Consider the following 22,726-nt stretch of genomic DNA (forward strand, 5'->3'; position numbering starts at 1 on the left):
AAAGGATTGAGTTTAGTGTGAGGATGGATGTAGGGATGTAGGGTTTATATGGACAAAAAAAAGAAGATGAGGTTCTGGACAATGCCACGTGGCACTACGTGATTGGTTGAAAATCTTAGCGGAAATCTATTAAAAAAATAGTACGTTCGGATAATGACACGTGGCGTGACGAGATTGATTAAAAATCTTATCGAAATCTTGCCTAAATTATTGTAAACAGGAAGTGACACGTGGGTTGTCGGGATTGGTTGAAAATCTTAGCGGAAATCTATTCAAAAAATAGTACGTTCGGATAATGACACATGGCGTGACGAGATTGGTTAAAAATCCTATCCGAAATTAAAACTATTTTTTTTTATTTTATAAAAAAATTATTTAATATTTTAAATGGACTGGGTGCCAGCGCATTTTGTAGGGGTGGAGATCGTTTGTGCCAGCGCATTTCTAGACTAGGTGCCAGCACATTTTTTTTTGGGGTGGAGATGCTTTGGCCTATTACTGTTCATTGAGTCTGTTACTGTTCAATTAAGTGGATAAATGGGCTGGGTGCTGGCGCAAAGTGGATAGGGGTGGAGTTGCTCTTACTGATCCTCTACTAGTATCGGTAATGCTGGATGTATTTTATGCTATATTTGATGGCGTTGAACACATTTAAACTTCGGTATCTAGTTGCAAGGGGCTCTTAGATCTCAAGCGGTTAAGAGTGATCAGCTTTGAACTTGAAGTTTTGAAGGTAGAAAACATCTTGAGAGCAAGGAATGCAAAGATATATCTATATCAAGTCAAATTACAAACTCTTGGTGGGCTTGTGGGCGAGTGTCGTTTCTTTTTTTGGGAGATGGAGGACCAACCTACTAGAGCAAGCGCGAAAAAGAAGCCGACAGCTGTGAGGCGCACCTTCCAGCCTCTCAGGCTGTAGTTATTGCTAGCAACCCTCGTCTTTGGAATTGAATCATCACGTTCATTCTCTTGCCCTTCTTTGTCTGAAAAACATACAAATAACATGCAATTTATTGGAAACGTTTTTGAAATGAATACAGACACACCTGGAAGTGTTTGGATGGAGTATAATTCAATGCAATACAACAACACAACATACTTGTGTCTTCTTCATCAGAGTCCATGAAGAGGATATCAATGTCGTCAGTATCTTTTATTGCATAACCGCTCAGGAAGTATATTCCCGGTCTGCACTTCCACGTCTGCAAATCTCCACCGATAACAAATGGATAATCAGGATCTGATTTGGAGTTGTGTTGGGTACTCATCTTGTCTTGGTGCTCTTGCACAAGCTCGACACCAAACTCCTTTACCCAAAACACGTCACGTGGTCTGGTTATTACCGAAACCACCACTTCATCTCCACATTGTAATATTGCTTCATTCTCCATCTTCCAATGGCTCAACCATATCATATCTTCTCCATCACCTGGAATTCCATAGAACTCTGGGGCAAGGATCCACTTCAGACCCTTACTCTTGTTTCTCACTTTGATCATTATTGGAGCAATTCTACGTAAAGTAAAATAATTATTTGAATTTTCCTTTGCATAGGTAGCAAAGATGCTCAAGCCTCGAATTCTGTGACTAGCAAGTAGTAAAGGGACAATAAAAGATATCGAGGACTTGGTACTTTTATAGCTGAACCGGCCTGGAACATCATTCCCAACAAAAAATGTGTTGAATATACCACCTTGATACAGTCCCTATGTATTTGCCACAGTCATCACAACATTACTCAGTCATTTGTTTCCCATTATATATTTAAGACTTATGAGAGAGAGAAAGAGAGGCGCACCTGGACGGGGACCTCTTTGGGATCCCTGAATGTCCATGGATTATACATTCGAACAGCTGGCATGGATTCCAAGTTGCACAAGCCCAAAAGTTTGATCATTTCCACATCAACTCTATCAATAGGCTCTAACTTGTAACGACCCTCCCACTCAATAAGATTCCAGTTGTTACCCACAGTTGATAAACCCTGTCGATTAGGGGAATGAAAAGTTATTTTTTTTAATGATATGCATCCGACTATACTTATCCAATGGTGTACTTCCGGCAACCCCACAAGCGATTCGAGCCTATCACAACCCTTGAAAGAGAGTTCATCGATCCTCCTCAAACCTTTGATGAAAACTGGCAGACTGCAAATTGGATTCTCATCTAAATGTAGTCTTCGCAAGTGGGATAAATTACTTAAATCCGTAGGAAGCACATCATCAGAAAGACTGCACCCCTTCAGACTTAACTCTACCACAAAGGATGGAAAAGAACTCAAGATAGCTGAACTTCTTTCTGGCCATAATTCACTTATTGGAATTCCATATGACTCAAAAACTTTCAGAGACTCCATCTTCTTCACCATCTCCACTGGAGACTCATCAAGATTTGAGCAACCAGATAAAATGAGTGTTTCAAGTGATTTAAGCATGCACATGTTCTTCGGAAGCTTCCTAAGATTATTGCAATCCTTCATATTCAAGTACACGAGTCTCTCCAAGTTTCCAATGGATTCATGAACATTCTCCAGGCTTGTGCAATCTACAAGAATCAGTTCCTCTAGATTGGGGAAAAGTGAGAAGTCAATGGTTTCACTAAGGCCATGAGAATGGCTCACGTCAAGGATCTTCAACGATGGAAGAAACTGTGGAAACTCATCAAGATTTGAGCAACCAGATAAAATGAGTGTTTCAAGTGATTTAAGCATGCACATGTTCTTCGGAAGCTTCCTAAGATTCTTGCAATCCTTCATATTCAAGTACACGAGTCTCTCCAGGTTTCGAATGGATTCATGAACATTCTCCAGGCTTGTGCAATCTACAAGAATCAGTTCCTCTAGATTGGGGAAAAGTGAAAAGTCAATGGTTTCACTAAGGCCATGACAATGGCTCACATCAAGGATCTTCAACGATGGAAGAAACTGTGGAAACTCATCAAGATTTGAACAACCAGATAAAATGAGTGTTTCAAGTGATTTAAGCATGCACCTGTTCTTCGGAAGAATCCTAAGATTCTTGCAATCCTTCATATTCAAGTACACGAGTTGCTCCAGGTTTCCAATGGATTCATGAACATTCTTCAGGCTTGTGCAATCTACAAGAATCAGTTCCTCTAGATTGGGGGAAAGTGAGAAGTCAATGGTTTCACTAAGGCCATGAGAATGGCTCACATCAAGGATCTTCAACGATGGAAGAAACTGTGGAAACAGAGGAAAAAAAAAAAAAAAAAAAAAAATAGAACAATGAAATAAGTATCTAAGATAAGAAATTAGTCATCAAATTAAAGAAAACATAGTAGTTCATTTTAACACATGGAGTTAGTCAACAAATAAAAAACTAACAAAATAAGGAAAATGAATTGAAATGCATAGAGTAACATACTTTTGTTCCTCTCCATACTTGTCTCAAGCTACTGTATTGCATTTCAAGAACAATTACGTTCTCCAAAGGAAAATCAATTGGTATAGAATCCAAAGGAAATTCAAGCCAACACAACCATCTTAATTCTGTAGGAAAATCTGCATAACATCCATCCAGTCGTACATGACTAAGATGGAGTAGTTGTAAATTGCACATCCTTGCAAATGCATTGGTTTCCAAGACTATCTCATTTGTGTTTATTGGACTGTTTGCAGGATGGTCACGCACATCCAGGACAAGACCTTGGATTTTTTTTGTACCCTAAAGGAAAAAAAAAAGACATTAATATGCATAATTTTCACAAGAAGAAATACATATATAGACATAAAAGGCATGTTTCTCACATTTTTCTTCCTCAATACTTGGAAAGAATCCTTATGGCGCCATAATCTACTACGTTTCTCAGGCTCTTCTGATTCTTGGCGAACAATTTCTCTTCCCATAGCACGTATCATGTCATGCATTTTCACCTTGCCGTGTTTATCAAGTGTCACCAAGCACCTATCAATGAGATTTTCAATGCCAATGGTTGTATAGAAATCACATCCATCCAATATTCTAACAATGTAGCTTTTGTTCCTTCCTATTAGGAAACAAGCAATATGGAGGAATAATTTCCGGTCATGGTCATCTTTTAAACTTTCATAGCTTATTCTTAGTTTATTCATGATTTCACCATCAGGAATAACTTTTAGCTTCTCCAATGCACTTTCCCATACACCTATACTTTGCCCTGATAAAGAAGAACCCAAAACTTTTAGAGCTAATGGAAGTCCGCCGGTATACTGCACTAGTTGTTTTGAGTGCTCCATGTATTCTTCTATGGGATGGTCTTGGCCAAAAGCATGCCAACTGAAAAGCTTTAATGATTGATTGTAATCCAAAGTTTGAATTATGTGCAACTCTGTAACTTGATCTGCCTTTAGCAACCTTTCACGCCTAGTTGTTATTAGTATCTTACTTCCCGGATAAAACTGATCTTTCATCCTTAGGATTGCATCTAATTGGTCCATATGGTCAACATCATCAAGAACAAGTAGAACTCTTCTAAAGCTTATGGCCCTTTCAATCTTAATTATTCCCTCACTAACACTGTGTATTTTCACTTCTCTGTCATTCAAAATATCACAAAGAAGTTGCATTTGTACTTGAACTAAGCCATTTGGTTGATCTGCTGTTTCTTTGATATTTTCAATGAAACTACTTCCTTGAAAGCTTCTAAAGTTTGAATTGTAAACCTGTTTTGCAATGGTTGTCTTCCCTATTCCAGACATGCCATACACAACAAATATACCAACATCACTTGATTCATCTTGTAACCACAAATTGATGCGTTCCGCTTGAGATTGAATTCCAATCAATTTTGGTTCAACACTCAACGGCGTGCGACTTAACTTGTCTCTTATCACTTTAGCAATGTTTTTGATAAACTTTGACTCGTACCTAAGAATTTGCAAACAAAATGAAAAATGAATTGGGGAAATTAGATAATTAAAACATGTGTTGATTGCCTTTGTTTAAATAAGAAAAAAAAAGAGGACTGCTGACAAAATTAAATTGAAAAAAAAAAAGAAGAAGAAAGGAATACAGCGCATAATTTATACGAACTATAGACAAATACATCACAAATCACATCCTAACTTTTTTTCCACACCAGCTTTCAAAAAAAATTAAGCAACTGGAAACCAGTAGCTTGATTTTGCAAACAAAATGAAAAAGGAATTGGGGAAATTAGATAATTAAAACATATGTTGATTGCCTTTGTTTAAATAAGGAAAAAAAAAAAAGAAGGACTGCTGACAAAATTAAATTGAAAAAAGAAAAGAAAAAATAAACTTTAACAAAAAACTCTCAGTACTATTCACTTTAACGAAAAATCACATTTTTATACTAAAAAGTCAATTATGATACTATTCACTTTACCCTTTATTTTGTCCTTATCGTTAAAACTCAAAATCTTTTTCAATAGCTTTCCTAAAAAAAAGGAATACATCACATAATTTATACGAACTATAGACAAATACAATACAGATCACATCCTAACTTTTTTTCACACCAGCTTTCAAAAATATTTAAGTAAAAAGAGGACTGCTAGCAAAATTAAATTGAAAAAAAAAAAAAAAAATTTAACAAAAAACTCCCGATACTGTTCACTTTAATGAAAACCCACATTTTTACACTAAAAAATCAATTCTGATACTATTCATTTTACCCTTTATTTTGTCCTTATCGTTAAAACTCAAACATTTTTCATTAGTTTTCCTAAGTCCTTATCGTTAAAACTCAAACATTTTTCATTAGTTTTCTAAAAAAAGAAATACATCGCATAATTTATACGAACTATAGACAAATACATTACAGATCACATCCTAACTTTTTTGCACACCAGCTTTCAAAAATATTTAAGTAAAAAGAGGACTGCTGACAAAATTAAATTGAATAAAAAAAATACTTTAACAAAAAGCTCCTGGTACTATTCATTTTATCGAAAAATCATATTTTTACACTAAAAAGTCAATCCTGATACTATTTATTTTACACTTTATTTTGTTAAAACTCAAACATTTTTTTATTAGTTTTCCTAAAAAAAATAGAATACATCGCATAATTTATACGAACTATAGACAAATACATTACAGATCACATCCTAACTTTTTGACACACCAGCATTCAAAAATATTTAAGCAACTAGAAACCATTAGATTAACATGGAAAATGACTAATCCTTGAGTTGAGTTGAGTGTGATTTCTTTAAGTTAACCTAAATTGAGATTATTATTCACTACTGAGATTGAATTAATAAATATATAAAAATCTAGGTCACTACGGATCATACATCAAATTGACCCAAGAAAGAGAAGAGAAATGGAGATAACGAAAGTTACCCATCAGCTTGATTTTGTAAGACCATGCCTGCTAGATCTGCAATCTCTGCAAGTGCCTTCCTCCATCCCTCCACCTTTTCCGGTGACTGATTTTTCTGGCTTCTAGTAAATGCTTTTCTAACACTTCCTGTCTGCTTCCTCACGTGGGACGGATCGACATCGTAGAAGACTGGTAAAACTACATGGTCCGAGGTGGTCCGCTTGCGTTCAAGGATCAGCACAAGCTCATCAAGACACCAACTGGATGACGCGTAATCTTTCGAAAACACGACAACAGAAGTTCGTGACTGCTGGATCGCTTTCTGCAGTCCTAGCTTTATATCTCCTCCTCTCTCAAGTTCATCGTCGTCTCGGAACGTAAGAAATCCTGCGTTGTTCAAGGCTGTGTAGAGGTGGTCGGTAAAAGTCTTGCGAGTTTCTTCACCTCTGAAGCTCAAGAACACGTCGTAGCGATAACCCCGAAAAGTGTTGGAATCAGAAGAGGTTCCTGGAGATGTTCTCACAAGAGCCATTGATGCGGATCGATGTTCAAACAAAAAAACTGGTGTTTGCTAGGTGCAATGCAAATGTCTGTGAGCAGGGGAAATATGTAATTGGATCATTTCCATCTACGTCCAAAAAAATTTACAAACAATATTATAAAATGGGCCGTTCCCATCCATTGACCCAAAAAGCATTTCTTTAAGTCATGGTCGGCCCCTAGTGGCAGACATGAAAAGAAAAAGTAAAGATTACTTCTTATTTTATGTGTGATTTTATAAATAACAATTATATTGATGGTTACTCATCTTTTTGTGATAAAATGCATTTCTAATTGCACAAACATATTTTGTGATAAAATAAAACACATTTTGATCGTTGCTCAATGCTTATTTCTCGTTCTTGAATTGTTGGAACCATTTCTACCAATCAACCCACCAACTAGTGTTTCCAATGAAGGTTTATATATTCAACTGCAAGATTGATTGTCCTAAAGATGATGTGGTTATGAGACAAAATTTAAAACTTGATATAACCACATAATAATGTGGCACTTGTAATGTTCAGTTAGTTTCATAACGAAAGTTTAGAAAAACTTGAATCTTGGTACATGTATGGTTGAACTTAAGGTGATTGATCGAATTGTTGTGCAGTTATAGGCTTGTTGTATAGTAACAAGATTCGGTAAGTTGTGTCTATATCCTCAGGGTAGGAATATTGACTTCTCATTATATGAAATATAATTTACAACGTAAGAAACAAGGGAAGTTGGGAGCATTTTGCTCCCTTCTGTTAGTAGACATAATGATTTTTTATTTTTATGCATTTCCCTCTTTTCTTCTACCCTCCTAAGCTTCCTTCACATTTTCCCTTCTTTTCCGCTTTTCTTCTTTTCCCTACTCCTTCTCTCTGTTCTCCGAAATTTCCTCTCATTTTCCTCCTTCCCTTTCTACTTTTCCCTTCTCCTTTTCTCCTTTTCCTTCCCTCTACCCTTCATAGTTTCCTTCCCATTTTCCCCTCATTTCCTCTCATTTTCCTCCTTCCCTTTCTACTTTTCCCTTCTCCTTTTCTCCTTTCTCCTTTTCCTTCCCTCTACCCTCCAGAGTTTCCTTCTCATTTTCCCCGCTCTTTTGACATCATTATATTTTGGTCAAGCAATTGGAAGTATCTCTTTTGCTCAGGGAAGTGATGGCCACTAGTGGTAAGTGACGAGATGGGGACCCCATGTAATGTTTTTCTTGATTATTCATTATTTAAAAGCAGATGAATAATGTTACGGTCTAATGATACTTCTCTTCACTTGTAAATGAGAAGTTTTAGGTTTGATTCTCGCCAAATGCAAATTTAAACCATGTTATTGCTAGTCAATTGTGATGCTTAGCCAACTCTCTATTCTTAGTGTAGACAATATCGTTTATTCCCAAAAAAAAAAAAAAAAAAGTGGATGAATGATATCAACTTGATCTCCTTTCATATTTCATTTCAACGCTGAAAAAGGTCCAACTTGGTGTACTGGTACTTTTGTTGATTATTTGACTTTATCGGAAGTTTTAACGAGAAGTTCACGATACTATTTACTTTAACTAAAAACCATATTTTTACATTAAAAAGTCAAATCTAGTATTATTCACTTTACCCTTTATTTTGTCTTTATCGTTAAAATTCAAAGTTTTCAAGCTCTTTTCATTAATTTTTCTTACTTTATTTTTATTTTATGAAAGATTCTTTCAAATAACTAAATTTTATTTTTAGAGGCGTCATTACTCATTCAACATTTGCCACGATTTTCAAAACGTACGTTACCTTTCAAATGGACGATTGCCACATTATGGGTTTGTGAGATAAAGACAATCTCTCCCCATCCGGTTGATAAGAATGGTGGAAATAAAGGATATGGCCATACATGACATCCAAACTGTTGAAAGACACTTCCATTTTTTTAATGTCTTGTACATATTATATTTTATAATTAGGATAAATGAGTGCTTTACAAATTAATCAATGCACTGAATAATATAGTAGCAAAGTCCTCTGTCATAAACTCTATTTGTTGATGAATGTCTAAGATAGAGTTCACTACAAGAAAATAAGTGAAATATTATCCTACACATTTGCAATTAAAAAGATAAATAACATGTGTACACATGATGTAGGATTTAACAAGATAAAACTCACCACTGAGAAAATCCTCAGACTCTTAAATCAGGACAAACAATAAGAAAAATGAGTATAGAAAGACTTACAAAACTCATCAACTGGACCCACATACTAGTAGGCAATTTTGTCACTGCGCTTTGCTACTCAATCTCTCTTCAGCCTTCAAGTGGAAGTGGCACGACACTAATGCGGGCGTCAATCACTATCTCCTTGAACTTTGCAAGATACTAACGCAATCATGCAGAATGTATGAAATGTAATGATTTTTTGAAATCAATCAATTACGAAAATCACAAGGCACATTCTCATAATTGATTTCTAATTGAAACACAATGAAAAATCAGTGATTAAAAACTAAAATATTTTCTTTGAAAACACATGGACACAAAACTGATTTTGATGTGAGCAGCCTTGAAATAACCCACTATACTCAAAGATCCGTCTTGACGGTACAACGGCGGCACACCGTCATCACTCTTTTGGCTTGAAGAAGGCATGCTCGATGAAATTCTACAAAGACGCAAGGAAGAATTGTTAGATGATTGCACAAAAAAAAAAAAAAAATTACATGGAGCAGGGCACCAGGCTGCAGCCCAACTGGTTGCCTCAAGGACCAGCCCAACATGCCGAGTAGCCTAACGCACCAGAAGGCCCAGTGTGCCAAGTGCTGCTATTCCCTCGGCCCAACAAGACCCTCAGCCCAATCTAATTGGAGGGGGTTGGCGCCCCCGCGCCTCCCTCTCTCTCATCTTTCACACGGGCCAAGCTTAGTGGATCGTGAGCCCAGCCAAGGAAGGAGGCCGAGCCTCCATTCCTCTCTCCCGCACGGCCCCAAGTTCAACGCCACAACGCTCTAGGCCTGGCCCAGCTTGGGCCGCCAGCCCTCTACTCAAGCCGAGTCCCCGCCACACCAACCCACCCACGACAGTAGCATCGTGGCCTCCTAGCCACAATTTTGACACATACTTAACCCGCGTCGAGCAAAATTTCAAACCCCGATACTCCAAAAAATTAAGCAGAGAAGGAAAATTAATTTTTTCTTATCTTGGTGTAGCGTGAAGACGAAGAAAGCAACAAAGACAGTCAGTTACATGGGCAAATGAAGAAGATTGCTAGGGAAGGAGGAACAAATATCCTCTATCTTTCTCTCTTTCTTATAGGGTTAAATAATTGCTCTCTAAAATTGATTTAATCATCTACTTAAGATAGACTTAAATAGACTTTGGAGGTAATTTATGGTGCACATTATTAAGTTCATAGACTAAAAGATGTCGGGATTTAAAATGAAAGATTTGGGATCAGAAGAGGCCAGTGTGGGTGAGTGGGACGATAAATGAGGGAGGAGGAGTTGGGGTTGGAGTTGTTCGTTGGACTGTTGGAGATATATGTCAGCAGCCATGGCAAATCTGGGATGAACGTTTGTAAATTGTGATTGGGTTCATGGGGATGTGAAAGGAAAAATTGAATCATTAGGGTTTGTGAATATTGATGGGGAGAGGCAAGTGATATGGTACGAAAGGTGAATTTTCAATTTGGTATGATTGTGCTGATTTGGAGCAGTTATATTCTTTTGGATTCATCAATGGGTTAAGATTTTATTAAATGCGTATTAATGCATCGAGATTAAATATAGAGATTCGGGATATACACCACATACTACATTGCATGGATGCATGCAGAGTATGCATAGCACACGCAAAATTGAACAACGCAAAAAATAAGGATGAGCAAAAAAAGAAAGACAAATGAAGCACAAATTAACAACCAAAACAACAGATAGATATCTATCGACTAATTCGGAATATGTGCTTCGGATTAATGTGACTGTTAGAAATTAATCAGGAAACATCAAACATTAGCAAGAGTAATGCATTTGCCAATGATGATCAAGTACGACGTCGTCGACGTCGGCAGTGAGCCTTGCACATGTGTTGGCAGTCGTAGAAGCAAGGCCCTCCGCAGTGAAGAGGGCAATCCAATCTCATGCCTTTGCATCGTCCCTTCCGCATGCATTGTGCAAACTCTCCGAGTACGTACTCTTCCTCGTCGAACCTCCTCGTCGGGCCGAGGTAGACATGTTTACTGTTTCTGCGGCCTCTTCCTCCTCGACCTTTTCCTTTTCCACCACCACAACCCCATTTCCACCACCCTGCCCCTCCTCCTCCTCCGCCCCATCACCACCCACCACCGCCTCCACCAGCTCCTCCTCCTTTTCCACCTCCACCTCCTCCTCCGCCACCACCCCAACCCCATGCATAGCCTCCTCCTCCTCCTCTTCCTCTAGACATCCAATTAGGCTGCTTCTTTTTGTTATTGATATCAACTTCAGTGGTGTAGGAAGTAGTCTTGTTCCTCACTTCTCCAATTCCTGCTGAAGGAATTTCAGCAACAGCTAAAAAAGAAGAACCAGTATTGCCTTGCTCGTTATGAGTACTATTCGCCGTGCCATTTTCCAACTTACCGCCGCCAGCTTCCGAACCAACAATCGCCGTCAAAATAAACAAGACGACCCATAACTTTCTCATCACCACTCCATCCATATGCATGTATATTGATTTTAGGACGGTAGAATTAAAATCAATGCGCATATGTTGTGGTACTTCATACTTATATAGACATAAATTCAACGATCATAAACTGATTACATAGTTTAGACGTTAAATTCAGTAATGTATATCATAGATAGAATTCACAACTCGTGTCCAACAGAAAGTGTGCCTTGTATCTTACTTTTGTCCCCACCTAGTTTGCTCTAACTTTTTACAGTATAGGCTGGAAGAATTAGGTTAAAGTGGCGGTTGCGCAACATGCATGCTTCACTTCACAGCCTGCTCCAAGGCGCCCCACTCTCGCCCACTTATAGGAGAAATTTTTCATTGTGACGGGAATACGCGTGGTACAACACGTATTTTTATATAAATTGTGAGAAATTTTATTTTTTGAGTTATTAACTTTTTGACACACAAATCCTACAATTTGTATAATAACACATAGTATACTACCTCGTGTGCCGATCACATTGAAAAATCTTTCCACTTATGACACGCTGGTCTGACCAGGCTAGCTCTCTTCTCGATCAGTCAACCCTACTGGTATTTCAATCTTAGCTTATCCATGGGATCACAATTAAACAGTTTTTTAATATTTGATGAGAAATAATAATCAAACACATCATTTTTTTTTTTTTTACAAACCACTGTTTAATCGTATTTTTTGTCCGTTTGATTATTCAATTAAAGAATCAACAAATAAAGACTAGTATAAAAAGAAAAATGGCATGTAATTATCATTTCCATCTTCGAATCCATCATTTTTGGGTTAATTTGCAATATAATCACAAAGAGTTGATTAAACTAGGTTATATATACAACAATACATACACACACACACACCAACACACAGATATATATATATATATATATATATATGCATATACATATAATAGCATGCAGTGGATCACACTGTCACATGAATTGTATGATTTTCAGGTCCAGCTGCAATGTGATCAGTACAATATTTATTAAGTTTTGCTTGGCCACTAAGGCTGGACTTCGCAGTGTTAAATTTAACATCATATGTACATATACAGCAGTATACTTATTTGCCATCATGCTTCCAACTCCTCCGTGTTAACTAATTATAATACAACAAAAGTATAACTCTCATCAAATACACCAAATGAATTAATTACAATAGAGTAATGTTAGGAAGTTCAGATTTTTGTAGCGTGTAATCATAAAACAAATTTCTACAAAAGCAATAATAAAACTTATTTTCACATAACTTTTCATCGCCCATAATTAAGCTTCTTAAAATTCATGGAGAACATCTCAAAGATGCTCTGATCAACGTAACTCTATTTTGACTATGTTCTGCTCCGCTTGTAGTTTGATTGATTATTTTAGTTTTCAAACTTGAAAATTCAGTAAAATCTACATTTCCTAGGAAGAAACGACATGATCAGAAAATTCACAAATATTTGATAAAGCTATTTTCTTCCTAGGGTTGAGTTTAGGTGGAAATGAGATTTTCTAGTTTTCACAAGACCTATTGTGTGCACGATAAAGAAAATATTATAGATTACGTAAAAACGAATTTACTGTTTAGTGAGTCGTAAAAGCAATTTCTATTGAAATTTTAAGCTTGAAAGCTTAAATAATCAATCAAAATACAAGTGGGATCAGAACATAGTTAGAATAGAGTTTCGTTGATCATAACATATTTAAAGAGTTCAGCTTCAATGAATCAATGAGTGTTATTTTTCATAACTTTTAAATATTTACTCTTTAAGCTCAATCATTCATTTCCATATCATCCAATGTTCCTTGGATAATTTTCCAAAAAATTGCATGAAAATATGGCTGTTGATGAATTTTGTAGAAATGAGCGAAATTGACTAAAACCCGTTTAAATTTTGGGCCGGTCTAAACACCAGACCCAAATAGATAATGGTTTGGAATTTTGGGCCATTTGCGTTGACCCTTAAGTTTAATACAAATCTTAGAGCCGGTCCAAACACCAGACCCAAATAGATAATGGTTTGGAGTTTTGGGCCATTTGGGTCGACCCAAGACGGTAAGGGTTTAATACAGAAGATATTGATAATTTGATAGGGTTTTATCTCACGACTTCACCGTCTTCTCTCTCTCTCTCAACAATTTCCAGTTCGGCGAAAAATGGGGAAGAAGAAATTCATCGACAAGAAAAAATCGGCGACCTTCCAATTAGTCGCCCGCGACTCGTCCGATCCCAACTACGATGACTCACCCGGCAATGACCGAGTCTTTGTACGAGTCGACAACAGCAGCTACTCCGTCGACAGCTTGTTCCCGGAGGATAACCCTGACCACGGCTCCGGTGCCGACGGATACAACGATGACCCTAATTCGATATACGCCGATGCGCCCGAGGATGGCGGCGGCGGGGACTATGGCCATGGTTACGGGAGCTCGGCGGCGTCATCGGCAGCTCAGCCTTTGCCTGACAACGTAAGGAAGGAGATTCTGGAGCTAGGGTTTCCAGACGACGGTTACAATTACTTGCTGCATATGAGGGAGATCAGGAATACTGGCGGCGGTTCTGCGTTTTATCAGAATTCAAAGGCTAAGCTGGGTGAGCTCCCGCGCGATGAAAAGGTTGGTTAGCTAACTTAGCTTTCGGTTGCTTAAATTCTGCTTGGTTTCCGAGAAAATTGAGGAAAAAGAAAGAGTGAAGTAGAAATTTTCTGTCTTTTGCATTTTTGAGCTATGAAAACTTAGGTAAAGGAATTTCTTTTTTGTACTTAAAACACAGTGTGTTGTGGATTTTTAGGCATATGATGCTTCGAGGTTGCGCATTTCGGAAACCGAAGCTCCGAACGAGAAGGTTATTTACAGTGTGGCTTCTAAGACGGTTAATGTAAGGGTTCAGAAAGTGGTTGATCCAGAAGTGTCTAAATTGCTTGATGATAGTGATGTTTCGAGGTTTGGTTCTGATGTTGAGGACTTGGAAGAAGATTTCGTGGTTCAGGCTAACCAACCCGAAGAAGAGGAAGAAGAGGAGGAGGAGGAGGAGGAGGATGGTGTTATAGATAATACGGCAAGTTTTGTCGAACAACCTGAGAACAAAAATGTGAGCAATGAAGCAAATGGAGCACGAAAAAATAGCGTGGTTGAAGCAAAGGATCACTCTGTGGTTGAAAAGCCACGAGTTCATCGCCTTTTGGATGAGCAATTTGAATTGGTGAGTTAGTTTTTTGGCAGGTTTAGTTATGTTATTTAAACTCTGTAGTTTGAGTCTCACGATATTATATTTGTTGCCACCCTTTTTCGTTTGTATCTATTTTAGCTCACATTTTTGTTGTTTATAAAAAAAAAAAAAACCAGCTTGTAGGTCAGGAGTATGGCAGTTATGACAATGACGATGATGATGATTATGGTTATATACCTGAAGAAGATGAGTCCCTTGCAGAGAAGCTCAAACATGCCACCCTTAATGAGCATGTGATGGATGACTTAGAGCTGGATGGAAATTACAAGGCTCCTGCAGATTTGTTGCGGGATAACGAGACAGTAAAAACGAAAGAGCTAGTGGACTCTGCTAATGACCTTATTCGGCGCTGTGCGGAATATGCTGAGAAATATGAGAACGAAGATCAAGATGGAGACGTGGTCATTGTAGAAGAGTCTAGCGATGAATCAGAGGTGTGGGACTGTGAGACCATTGTTACAACATATTCAAATCTTGATAACCACCCTGGAAAAATTGAAGCTCCAGGAGCAACTAGAAGGAAGAAGCTTTCTGAAACGGTTTCTGGAGCCTTGGGTTCCACCGATCGTGTGATAACTCTTCGAGGAAAACAGAAGTTGCCCGTGGACTTCCTGCCTCATGGTAAAAAAGCTACTTCTGAGAAGGTGAAAGACACGGGTGCCTTGAAAAATCAGCCGCTGAAAAGGAAGCAGCACGGTCAGGAGTCAAAGGAGGAGAAGAAAGAGCGAAAGGTATCCATTCACTATTCTGCTATCCATATTTGCTTATCTTGAGCATGCCATTACATCCAGCTTACCGTACTTTTATAAACTCCAGAATGTTACAATTTGAGGGCAAAAGCTGGAAGCATAAAACTTGCATCCACATATTCCAAAGCTACGCTTTTTGGCACCCGATAATTTGTGCAATTGTGCATTGTATTTTGTTTATGTTGTTTCGTTGTTAAGTGCTGTTGGTTCTTTGATTATGACTCGGGGATTTATGCATGCAGGCTGCTGTTAAGGAGGAAAGGCGTGAAGCACGCCGCACTAAAAAAGAAATAAAGGAACTCTACAAGGGTGAAGCACAGCATGCCCAGAGAGTAGTTGCTATTTCGGGCCCTTCTTCTATTCATCTAATGTGATTGTGCCAATCATTAAGTTATTTCTCTAGGTAATTGAAATTGCATCATTTTTTCGTTAAATTCTTCTGTTTATGGAAGTACAGTTTATATTAATTGATTCGTTTAATTATGTTCTTCTAGGTTAGACTTAAGAGAGCACAGGATAATTGTCAAGAAGGCGGTATCCCATGAGCTTCCACATTTCACAACACCAAGAAGACACATACAGATAATTTACGACCAACCATGTTAAACGAGGCACTGTATGTTTCATCCTCATTGCCTTGATTTTTTTTAGTATAGAATTCAAGTGACATTGGGATCGAGTATAATTTATGTTCGGAAAGCTTGGTTTCTGATGTTTTTGGCCGGTCATAAAACATGCCTCGAGTTCTTTATACGCATATGTAATGTAGCAAGAGATGAAAGATCCGTTACAAAGCATGGATGATAAACATCGTTCTTCCCATAATTTTCTAATGTATTTCTTTGATTTGTCATTTTTTTGCCCCCCCCCCCCCCCCCCCCTATAATTCGGTGTATATTCTTGCTTTGCTAAACCAGAGATTTTAAGGAATCAAAACAAACATGTTTTGCTAAAGAAACTTCAACCTGTAGATGGCAAGAACATAATCCTCAATGGGGAATTGGAGCCATATCACCTCTACAAAAATAAGGTGTGGGACTCCAAATGCCGTAGTCCTCAAGAGTTATCTCCGAGGCTTGCGTCTCATATCGGCATTCATGTCCTCCTCCTCCCTGGCGCACCTGATTTTTCAGTTGCTCGGAAGGAAGAAATGCTGGTAACAGAGCTGGGGCCGTGGCTGGTGATATCAGTGATGATGTCAGTGATGTCGTTGCCCTTGTAGGCGTAATCATCATAACAGACACGATCATCATGGATATCATGTGCTTCGCCGATGACGCTGAGGTCACTGGTACTGCTTCCATGATGGTTCTTCTTGGCTAGCTGCAATGCAGGTTAGGGTTTTCAAATTTCGAGCTTGAGGCTGCATTTCGTAACCGTCAGCAAAAAAATGCTGATATAAAAGAAGCGGGTATTGTTTGAGAAAAATTCGTTTCCTTTCTTTCTCACACCGGATGAATGTCTCAACCACGCTTCTTGCATGCTGACAGAATGGAAACCCTAACCACTTCTCGTCCTACATATATATTCACTGTTCTAAAAGCCCCCGTCTAGATGCTAGTCTGCTGGTCACCGTCCTTCTAGCCTGCTTAAACCCTGTTTAGGTCTCCACTCTCACTTAGACAGAAAATCAATTTTTTCAATAAAGTGTGAGAGACTATTTGAATACTTGAATGAATATTCATTATATGCTTGTTTCCATGTTTTCAATATGTTATAATACTTTATAATTTATATGTCATTTTATGTATCTCAATATAATTATGTATGTTTTTTAAATATAAATAGATACTTATACAATATGTAATAAACTTATTTAAATCCGACTAGACGCTAGGCTTCAACTCGCTGTCCGACTAACGCTTAACGTTTTTTAGAACCTTACATCTAATTTACGTTTTACTACGAGATTTATCGGAAACACCGGTGGAAGAAACAAATTTATTATACAACGGCATAATGCCCACCTAACACATTCGTGATCTACATATTTCACACTGAACAACTACATTACGACGAAGGAAATATACAGAATAAACAGAAAAAAGGTCTAGCTATGGGGCCTTGTGGGATTGCAATGTAAAGCACTTGCATTTGTGTTTCATGGCTTCAGCCTCGCTTCCGTATTCTCTGAATTTGTACTCTTCCTGCTTCGAGGTAGGAGGCACCTTTCCCTCGCTATAGCATTGATTACACAAGCTGAAATGAGATTTTACCTCCTTAAATCGGGACCCGATGATCGGGTAGCGGCAGACCGAGCAGACATGGTTACCGTGGCGGTTTCTGTCCCCGGTTTCAAGCTTCAACAGCGTGGACATGATACCGAAACCCCAATCTGGGTCGTCAAACATGATAAGAAACTCTGCGAAAGACATTGTGGAAAGATCCGTTTCTCCATGGAGTTCCAGCATCTCGCTAACCCCGTGGGAAGGGACATATATGGCTCTCAACAGATTGATATAGCTAGTGGCATCAGCTTTTCTTATCTGGGAACCACCACCCTCGTTTACAGGACGCCACAAGAGCGCATCAAATGCAACTCGTTTGCGCTTTTCTGGCGAGCCACTGCAAATAGGGGCTAAAACAGCAAAAAACATTCCTAAATCCACTCTTCCTGAGCCTGTATCATCCATGACAGAGAGTATCCTCTCGTTTATGGCTTTAACAGCTCCTTGGAAAGTCTCTGGCTTTAGAAAATCAAGCAACCTGCGGAGGATTACTTCTAAATTAGGCTTGCGTATGGATCTCTGAGGAACACCAGTACCTGAATACGAAAGAGGTACTTCACCATCATTCATTTCCTTCTTAAGATGCTCCACATCACATCGACTCAACCTGGTAATCCTCTGAAAGGCCCTAATCTCAAGTGCATTGGCCAATTCTTGCCTCAAAGTAGTCTTCTCCCCAACTGTCTTGAATTTCGAGGGTTCGACAGTGACAAAAGAACCCTCTCCATTGGTTGCCTTCACCTTCTTCTTCTGCAGCTGCTTCAAATGCGCAATGGCATCATGCAATTCAACCCTGTTGGTCATTTTCAATGCTTCCTTCAGAGCCTTCTTAGCCTCCTCAGTTTCCCGAGCTCCCAACAAAGACACGGCCTTGTTAAGCTGCGCACGCCAATGGTTCGGCCACACAGCTAAAACCCTAGTATACATCTCAGAAGCTCTCGGAAACCTACCCGAATCCATATACAGCCCACCCAAATTATACAAAGCATCCACATGACCAGGCTTCAAATCAATAGCTTTCTGAAATGTGGCAATTGCCCTCTCATCCTCCCCCATGGCATGCAAAGCCGAAGCTAAATCACAATGCGCATCGGCATAATCGGGTTTCATAAAAATGGCCTCATCCAAGGCCTTGACAGCCGCCCTATATTCCCCAACCCCGAAAAGAGCACTACCCAAAAGTTTCAAAGCTCTAAAATGTGTTGGACATAGAATTGCAGCTTCTCTGTAATACTCACAAGCACTCATAACCATACCTTCACCTTCAAGCGCAATCCCGAGATTCACATAAATCTGTGGAAGCAGATAAGCCCACTGGTTGCCGCCGGCCTCCGCCGCCTCCAACGCCAGCAAAAACTCTTCTTTGGCTTCCTTATACCTGCCAAGAACATACAAGCAATTCCCAGCTCGGAAATGCGGCCGCACATCCACCGGCTGCAACTCACAGGACCTCTTGAAGCTCACCAACGCCTCCTTAAACAGCTGGTGCTCGTACAGCACCCTTCCAATCGCCATGTGCCCGTCGAAGGCCTGCTCACGTGACCTCGCTCCGTCGGCCCGGCTCCTCAGCACCCCCAATTCTTTGACAAACAGAGCGTAATCATGCCCATTCTCCTCCCAAAATACCCTTTTCTCAGAAATCTCCGACGACGGCCCCAATTCCCTCGACCAACCGGCGTCGGAGAAGGCGTCGATGTTGTCCGCCTTCAATTTCCCATCTTTGCTCTGCTTCGCCTTCAACCGCTTCACCAGAATCTCCAAATCGTCCACAATCTTCCACGTGTCGTCGAACACGATCCCGTGGTTCGGCGACACCGCCCACGCCGCCGTCCTCTGCTTCTTCTGCGACTCCACTACCCGCTCGTCGACAATCGACGACGACGACGCCTCGGACGCCTTCGTCTCGTCCAGCGTAAGCTCCAACCCGAGCGCGTCGAAGTCACGGTCCACATCCCCGGCTCCGTCGTCGTACGTCCGCAAAAGCCCCTCGTACGTCAGCCCCTTCTCGCCGTCGATGAAGTCGCCGTAGGTCCGGAACACCTCGTCCAAAATGGCATTGATCTGCTCGTTGGAAAATTTGACCCTAGGGTTTACGGCGACGACGAGCGCCGCCATCTCATCGCGGTTGAGGCCGCCGTCGTGGTTGTCATCGAACTGGTAGAAAATCCGCTTCACCTTCTCCGATCTGCTCCCTCTCGTCGTCATTAAAACTCCGCTTTAATTTCGGAATTTAATTCTTCTGGAGGGTTTTCCAAGTTTTAATTGGCGATAAATGGGAGAGTGACCGAGGGGGGACCAAATATACGGTGCGGCGGGGGTACGCATCTAAATTAATTAATCTGGTTCTGGGGGTTTAATCCGTGATTAGACTAATAATTCTGTGATTAATGAGGTTTAATCTCTCATTTGGGTGTACCGACTGTTTTCTCTCTGAGAGAGAGAGAAAGAAAGAAGACGACGCTTGTTTTCTCTTTCTTTCTCTCTCATGTTTAAGTTTTTTCTTTTTGGAAATTTTTATTAAAAAAATTATTAAAAATAATTTAAAAATTTTGAATTTTAATTATAAAAACAAAATAAAAGGTAAAATAAATAATATTAGAATTACCATTTTAATGTTAAAATGTAATTTTTTATTAAAATAAATAATACCGAAAATTTTTCGTTAAAATTTCATTTTTTATTATCTGGTTCTCGTTTTTGCGAAGATGATTGATGAGGATGGGTGAGTGGGCCATGGTTGGGTCTAGTGGGCCTGTTAAATTTTTTTTTGAGTATTTATGATTTTTTAAAGTATTTTATGTATTGGTATTGGTTGGCACGATTAAGGTACGTCAGCTTTACATAAGCATGTTGTCCAGCTGGCTGAGTTCTTATGTTGATCACTGTGCGTACATGTGGCAATTTGTGTTAGCTCGATCATAGAGGTAATAAATCGGATATAAAAGTGGCGGCATCTTAAATCTGTCACGGTGTTATGCATCACTTTATTAGATGATGTTTGTGTTGTTATATTTTGTGTTTCGACTGTTTCACTTTGTATATGTGTGATGCGTCCACTATTGCTCAACTTTAATATGTTTCATTAAATTTTTTGGTTTGACATTAATGTATATGAGTTTCAATATGTATCAATTAACATAAACGAAAATTAATCGTAACGTTTTTCTATTATGTTTGCGTAGCAACACTAACTCATTTTGTTTATTATTTTACATGCATAACTAGAATTAAGATCTCTTTGACATATATAATTATACATAGCCGTTAAGGAAAGTGATTCTTATTTTTTCCACAAATGGAGATTAGTTATGAGGCACACATCATATCGAACTTCAACGATCTTAACAGTTTATCTTTTCAAGTTGCACCTCATAGGTCATCATTGAATATTAGCTATATTGGGAATATTTAAGGCATCTAATTAAGTACAAAAAAATTGACCAACACTATAATTTAAAAAACATTGAAATTTCATCGTGACAATTAAATGAGCAAATGGTTACGGATTGAATCGAATTATTGCAAGGATAATCTATGAATCGAAACTTACAAAACAGACAATTTGAATCATTAAAGTTAAATGTGGAATGAATCTGTACAAAGATAAATTACACGATTATGATAATATATGAGAATTAAACTAGTTGATCAAGATAGTGAGAAGCACATCCTCTCTAGAGCTATAATTTGGGAGCCTAGAGATTAAATAATCCTGGCCTTTCGAATTCATTCCAAGGCCTGTAGCTTTCGAAGCGTTTGTATCTTCCAAATTGTCTCAGCAACAAGATCATATCGCAGCCCCTGCTGGAGATGGCTGCCGGAATGTAGAACGTGCTGTCGGAGAAGGAGGAGGCGGGGAGTGGAGAAGCCGATGCCGAAGTGTTTCGGGTCTCCGTTTGGAGAGTGTGATACGTCTGCTTAAACCCTTTCAAGCCTTCTCCTCTGAGAGATTTTTATTTCCATTTTTTTTGTTGGTTGAAAAACGTGGCTAAAAGCAACAGCCAAACAAACCTACTCAATTTGATAAAATAAAAAAAATACCCTACTTAATAACAAATTTGGACCGGAACACTCAATTCGATCTTTACGAATAAAATTAACTAAATAAGAAGGAGGAGTATTAAAATAAATTTCTTTTATCTGGAGACATGCTGAAATTTGCAATACCAAAGTCTTGAAAGCAATTATTGGCAGGCCAAAACAAGGGGACCTAAAGAATAATTATTGCTAGTAGCTTGCAACACCAAATGAACTGTGATTGCAGATTCTGATTCCACTTGTGATTTATCAATTTGTAATCTCCAAGTAATTGGGAGCTCAAGTAAAGACTCCGCGACTAAGAATCTCACATGTGCCCTAATTGGCGCAAAACCCATAAATTCATTTACCATCAGAATCTCTTAAAACACCACATGCTCCAGTAGAACTATCACTTTCGTTCTTACAACCATCAGCATTAAGCTTAAACTAATCTAAAGGAGGAACTTCACAATGGAGCAAAAATTCAATCCTATATGGTTTATCAATCTTGTGAGTATTAACTTTCAACCATTCATGAAGATAAGTACAAATAGCAATTGCAAACTCATATGTCATCATAAAATTCTGCTCAAAAATAAATTTATTTTACCAATACCAAATAAACTAATAAGCAACAGAAAAAACTAACCTCCACTCTATATACTTGTTTAACTTAGTCTATTGGCATCAATTCAATGAATATATTTCATTGTTTGTTCACACGATATCAAATCCGTTGTAGTCTAGTTGGTCAGGATATTCGGCTCTCACCCGAAAGACCCGGGTTCAAGTCCCGGCAACGGAATTTGTTTTTATATTTTTTGAGTTTTTCGTTTTCATATGGGCTTCAGTTAAAGGCCCATTTGAAAGGCTTCTCTCATTACTCCAGCCCAAAAAATGTTGTGGATATAGACCCAACTAAAACATTATCAGGTTTTCTTTATTCATCTTAGAATACAAGTGATGATTTATTTTAACTATGTTGTATGAAAGAGAGATTCAAAATTTGGTGAGGTTTTTATCGAGGCCCATATCGA

At 38.7% G+C, this 22,726-nt stretch overlaps 4 protein-coding genes and 1 non-coding gene across 8 annotated transcripts; 2 read left to right on the forward strand and 3 right to left on the reverse strand.

Annotated features, from left to right (window-relative positions):
• Nucleotides 1–664: 664 nt before the first annotated feature.
• On the reverse strand, nt 665–7,025 carry LOC103930130 (disease resistance protein RUN1-like). Of its 2 annotated transcripts, none has more exons than XM_048588327.1 (6): nt 6,308–7,025; nt 3,767–4,865; nt 3,384–3,683; nt 1,799–2,647; nt 1,100–1,706; nt 665–983 (listed from the first exon to the last, which is right to left on the reverse strand). In XM_048588327.1, the coding sequence occupies exons 1-6, from the start codon at nt 6,817–6,819 to the stop codon at nt 778–780; spliced, it is 3,573 nt and encodes a 1,190-aa protein (XP_048444284.1). In that variant the 5' UTR covers nt 6,820–7,025; the 3' UTR covers nt 665–777. The 2 variants fall into 2 exon arrangements, with proteins under 2 accessions (XP_048444284.1, XP_048444282.1); XM_048588325.1 differs by having other exon boundaries at nt 1,799–3,199; nt 6,308–7,024.
• A 4,093-nt stretch (nt 7,026–11,118) lies between these two features.
• Nucleotides 11,119–11,490, reverse strand: LOC125479122 (glycine-rich RNA-binding protein 2, mitochondrial-like). Its single transcript, XM_048588159.1, has one exon. It carries the CDS (start codon nt 11,488–11,490, stop codon nt 11,119–11,121), a length of 372 nt encoding a protein of 123 aa, XP_048444116.1.
• A 2,072-nt stretch (nt 11,491–13,562) lies between these two features.
• On the forward strand, nt 13,563–16,294 carry LOC103930116 (protein LTV1 homolog). Of its 3 annotated transcripts, none has more exons than XM_009339413.3 (5): nt 13,563–14,079; nt 14,255–14,665; nt 14,809–15,423; nt 15,684–15,844; nt 15,936–16,294. In XM_009339413.3, the coding sequence occupies exons 1-4, from the start codon at nt 13,621–13,623 to the stop codon at nt 15,813–15,815; spliced, it is 1,617 nt and encodes a 538-aa protein (XP_009337688.2). In that variant the 5' UTR covers nt 13,563–13,620; the 3' UTR covers nt 15,816–15,844; nt 15,936–16,294. The 3 variants fall into 3 exon arrangements, with proteins under 3 accessions (XP_009337688.2, XP_009337689.2, XP_048444127.1); XM_009339414.3 differs by having other exon boundaries at nt 15,941–16,294; XM_048588170.1 differs by lacking the exons at nt 15,684–15,844; nt 15,936–16,294 and adding an exon at nt 15,509–15,672.
• A 1,074-nt stretch (nt 16,295–17,368) lies between these two features.
• Nucleotides 17,369–20,129, reverse strand: LOC103930115 (uncharacterized TPR repeat-containing protein At1g05150). Its single transcript, XM_009339412.3, has one exon. It carries the CDS (start codon nt 19,872–19,874, stop codon nt 17,496–17,498), a length of 2,379 nt encoding a protein of 792 aa, XP_009337687.1. The 5' UTR covers nt 19,875–20,129; the 3' UTR covers nt 17,369–17,495.
• A 2,292-nt stretch (nt 20,130–22,421) lies between these two features.
• On the forward strand, nt 22,422–22,494 carry TRNAE-CUC. The gene has a single exon. It is a non-coding gene; the product is annotated as a tRNA-Glu (tRNA).
• Nucleotides 22,495–22,726: the final 232 nt, after the last annotated feature.

Source organism: the organism of the source record quoted next, unplaced genomic scaffold (genome assembly GCF_019419815.1).
Source record: "Pyrus x bretschneideri cultivar Hongxiangsu unplaced genomic scaffold, Pyrus_bretschneideri_v1 Contig28, whole genome shotgun sequence".
Lineage (NCBI taxonomy): Eukaryota > Viridiplantae > Streptophyta > Magnoliopsida > Rosales > Rosaceae > Pyrus > Pyrus x bretschneideri.

Coding starts and splice junctions, on each gene's coding strand:
- LOC103930130 (XM_048588325.1), bottom strand. CDS start 6,819: ATGGCTCTTGTGAGAACATCTCCAGGAACCTCTTCTGATTCCAACACT. Junction 1,707..1,798: donor CCAAAGAGGTCCCCGTCCAG/GTGCGCCTCTCT, acceptor GCAAATACATAG/GGACTGTATCAAGGTGGTAT. Junction 984..1,099: donor CTCTGATGAAGAAGACACAA/GTATGTTGTGTT, acceptor TATGTTTTTCAG/ACAAAGAAGGGCAAGAGAAT.
- LOC125479122 (XM_048588159.1), bottom strand. CDS start 11,490: ATGCATATGGATGGAGTGGTGATGAGAAAGTTATGGGTCGTCTTGTTT.
- LOC103930116 (XM_009339413.3), top strand. CDS start 13,621: ATGGGGAAGAAGAAATTCATCGACAAGAAAAAATCGGCGACCTTCCAA. Junction 14,080..14,254: donor AGCTCCCGCGCGATGAAAAG/GTTGGTTAGCTA, acceptor GTGGATTTTTAG/GCATATGATGCTTCGAGGTT. Junction 15,424..15,683: donor AGGAGAAGAAAGAGCGAAAG/GTATCCATTCAC, acceptor TTATGCATGCAG/GCTGCTGTTAAGGAGGAAAG.
- LOC103930115 (XM_009339412.3), bottom strand. CDS start 19,874: ATGACGACGAGAGGGAGCAGATCGGAGAAGGTGAAGCGGATTTTCTAC.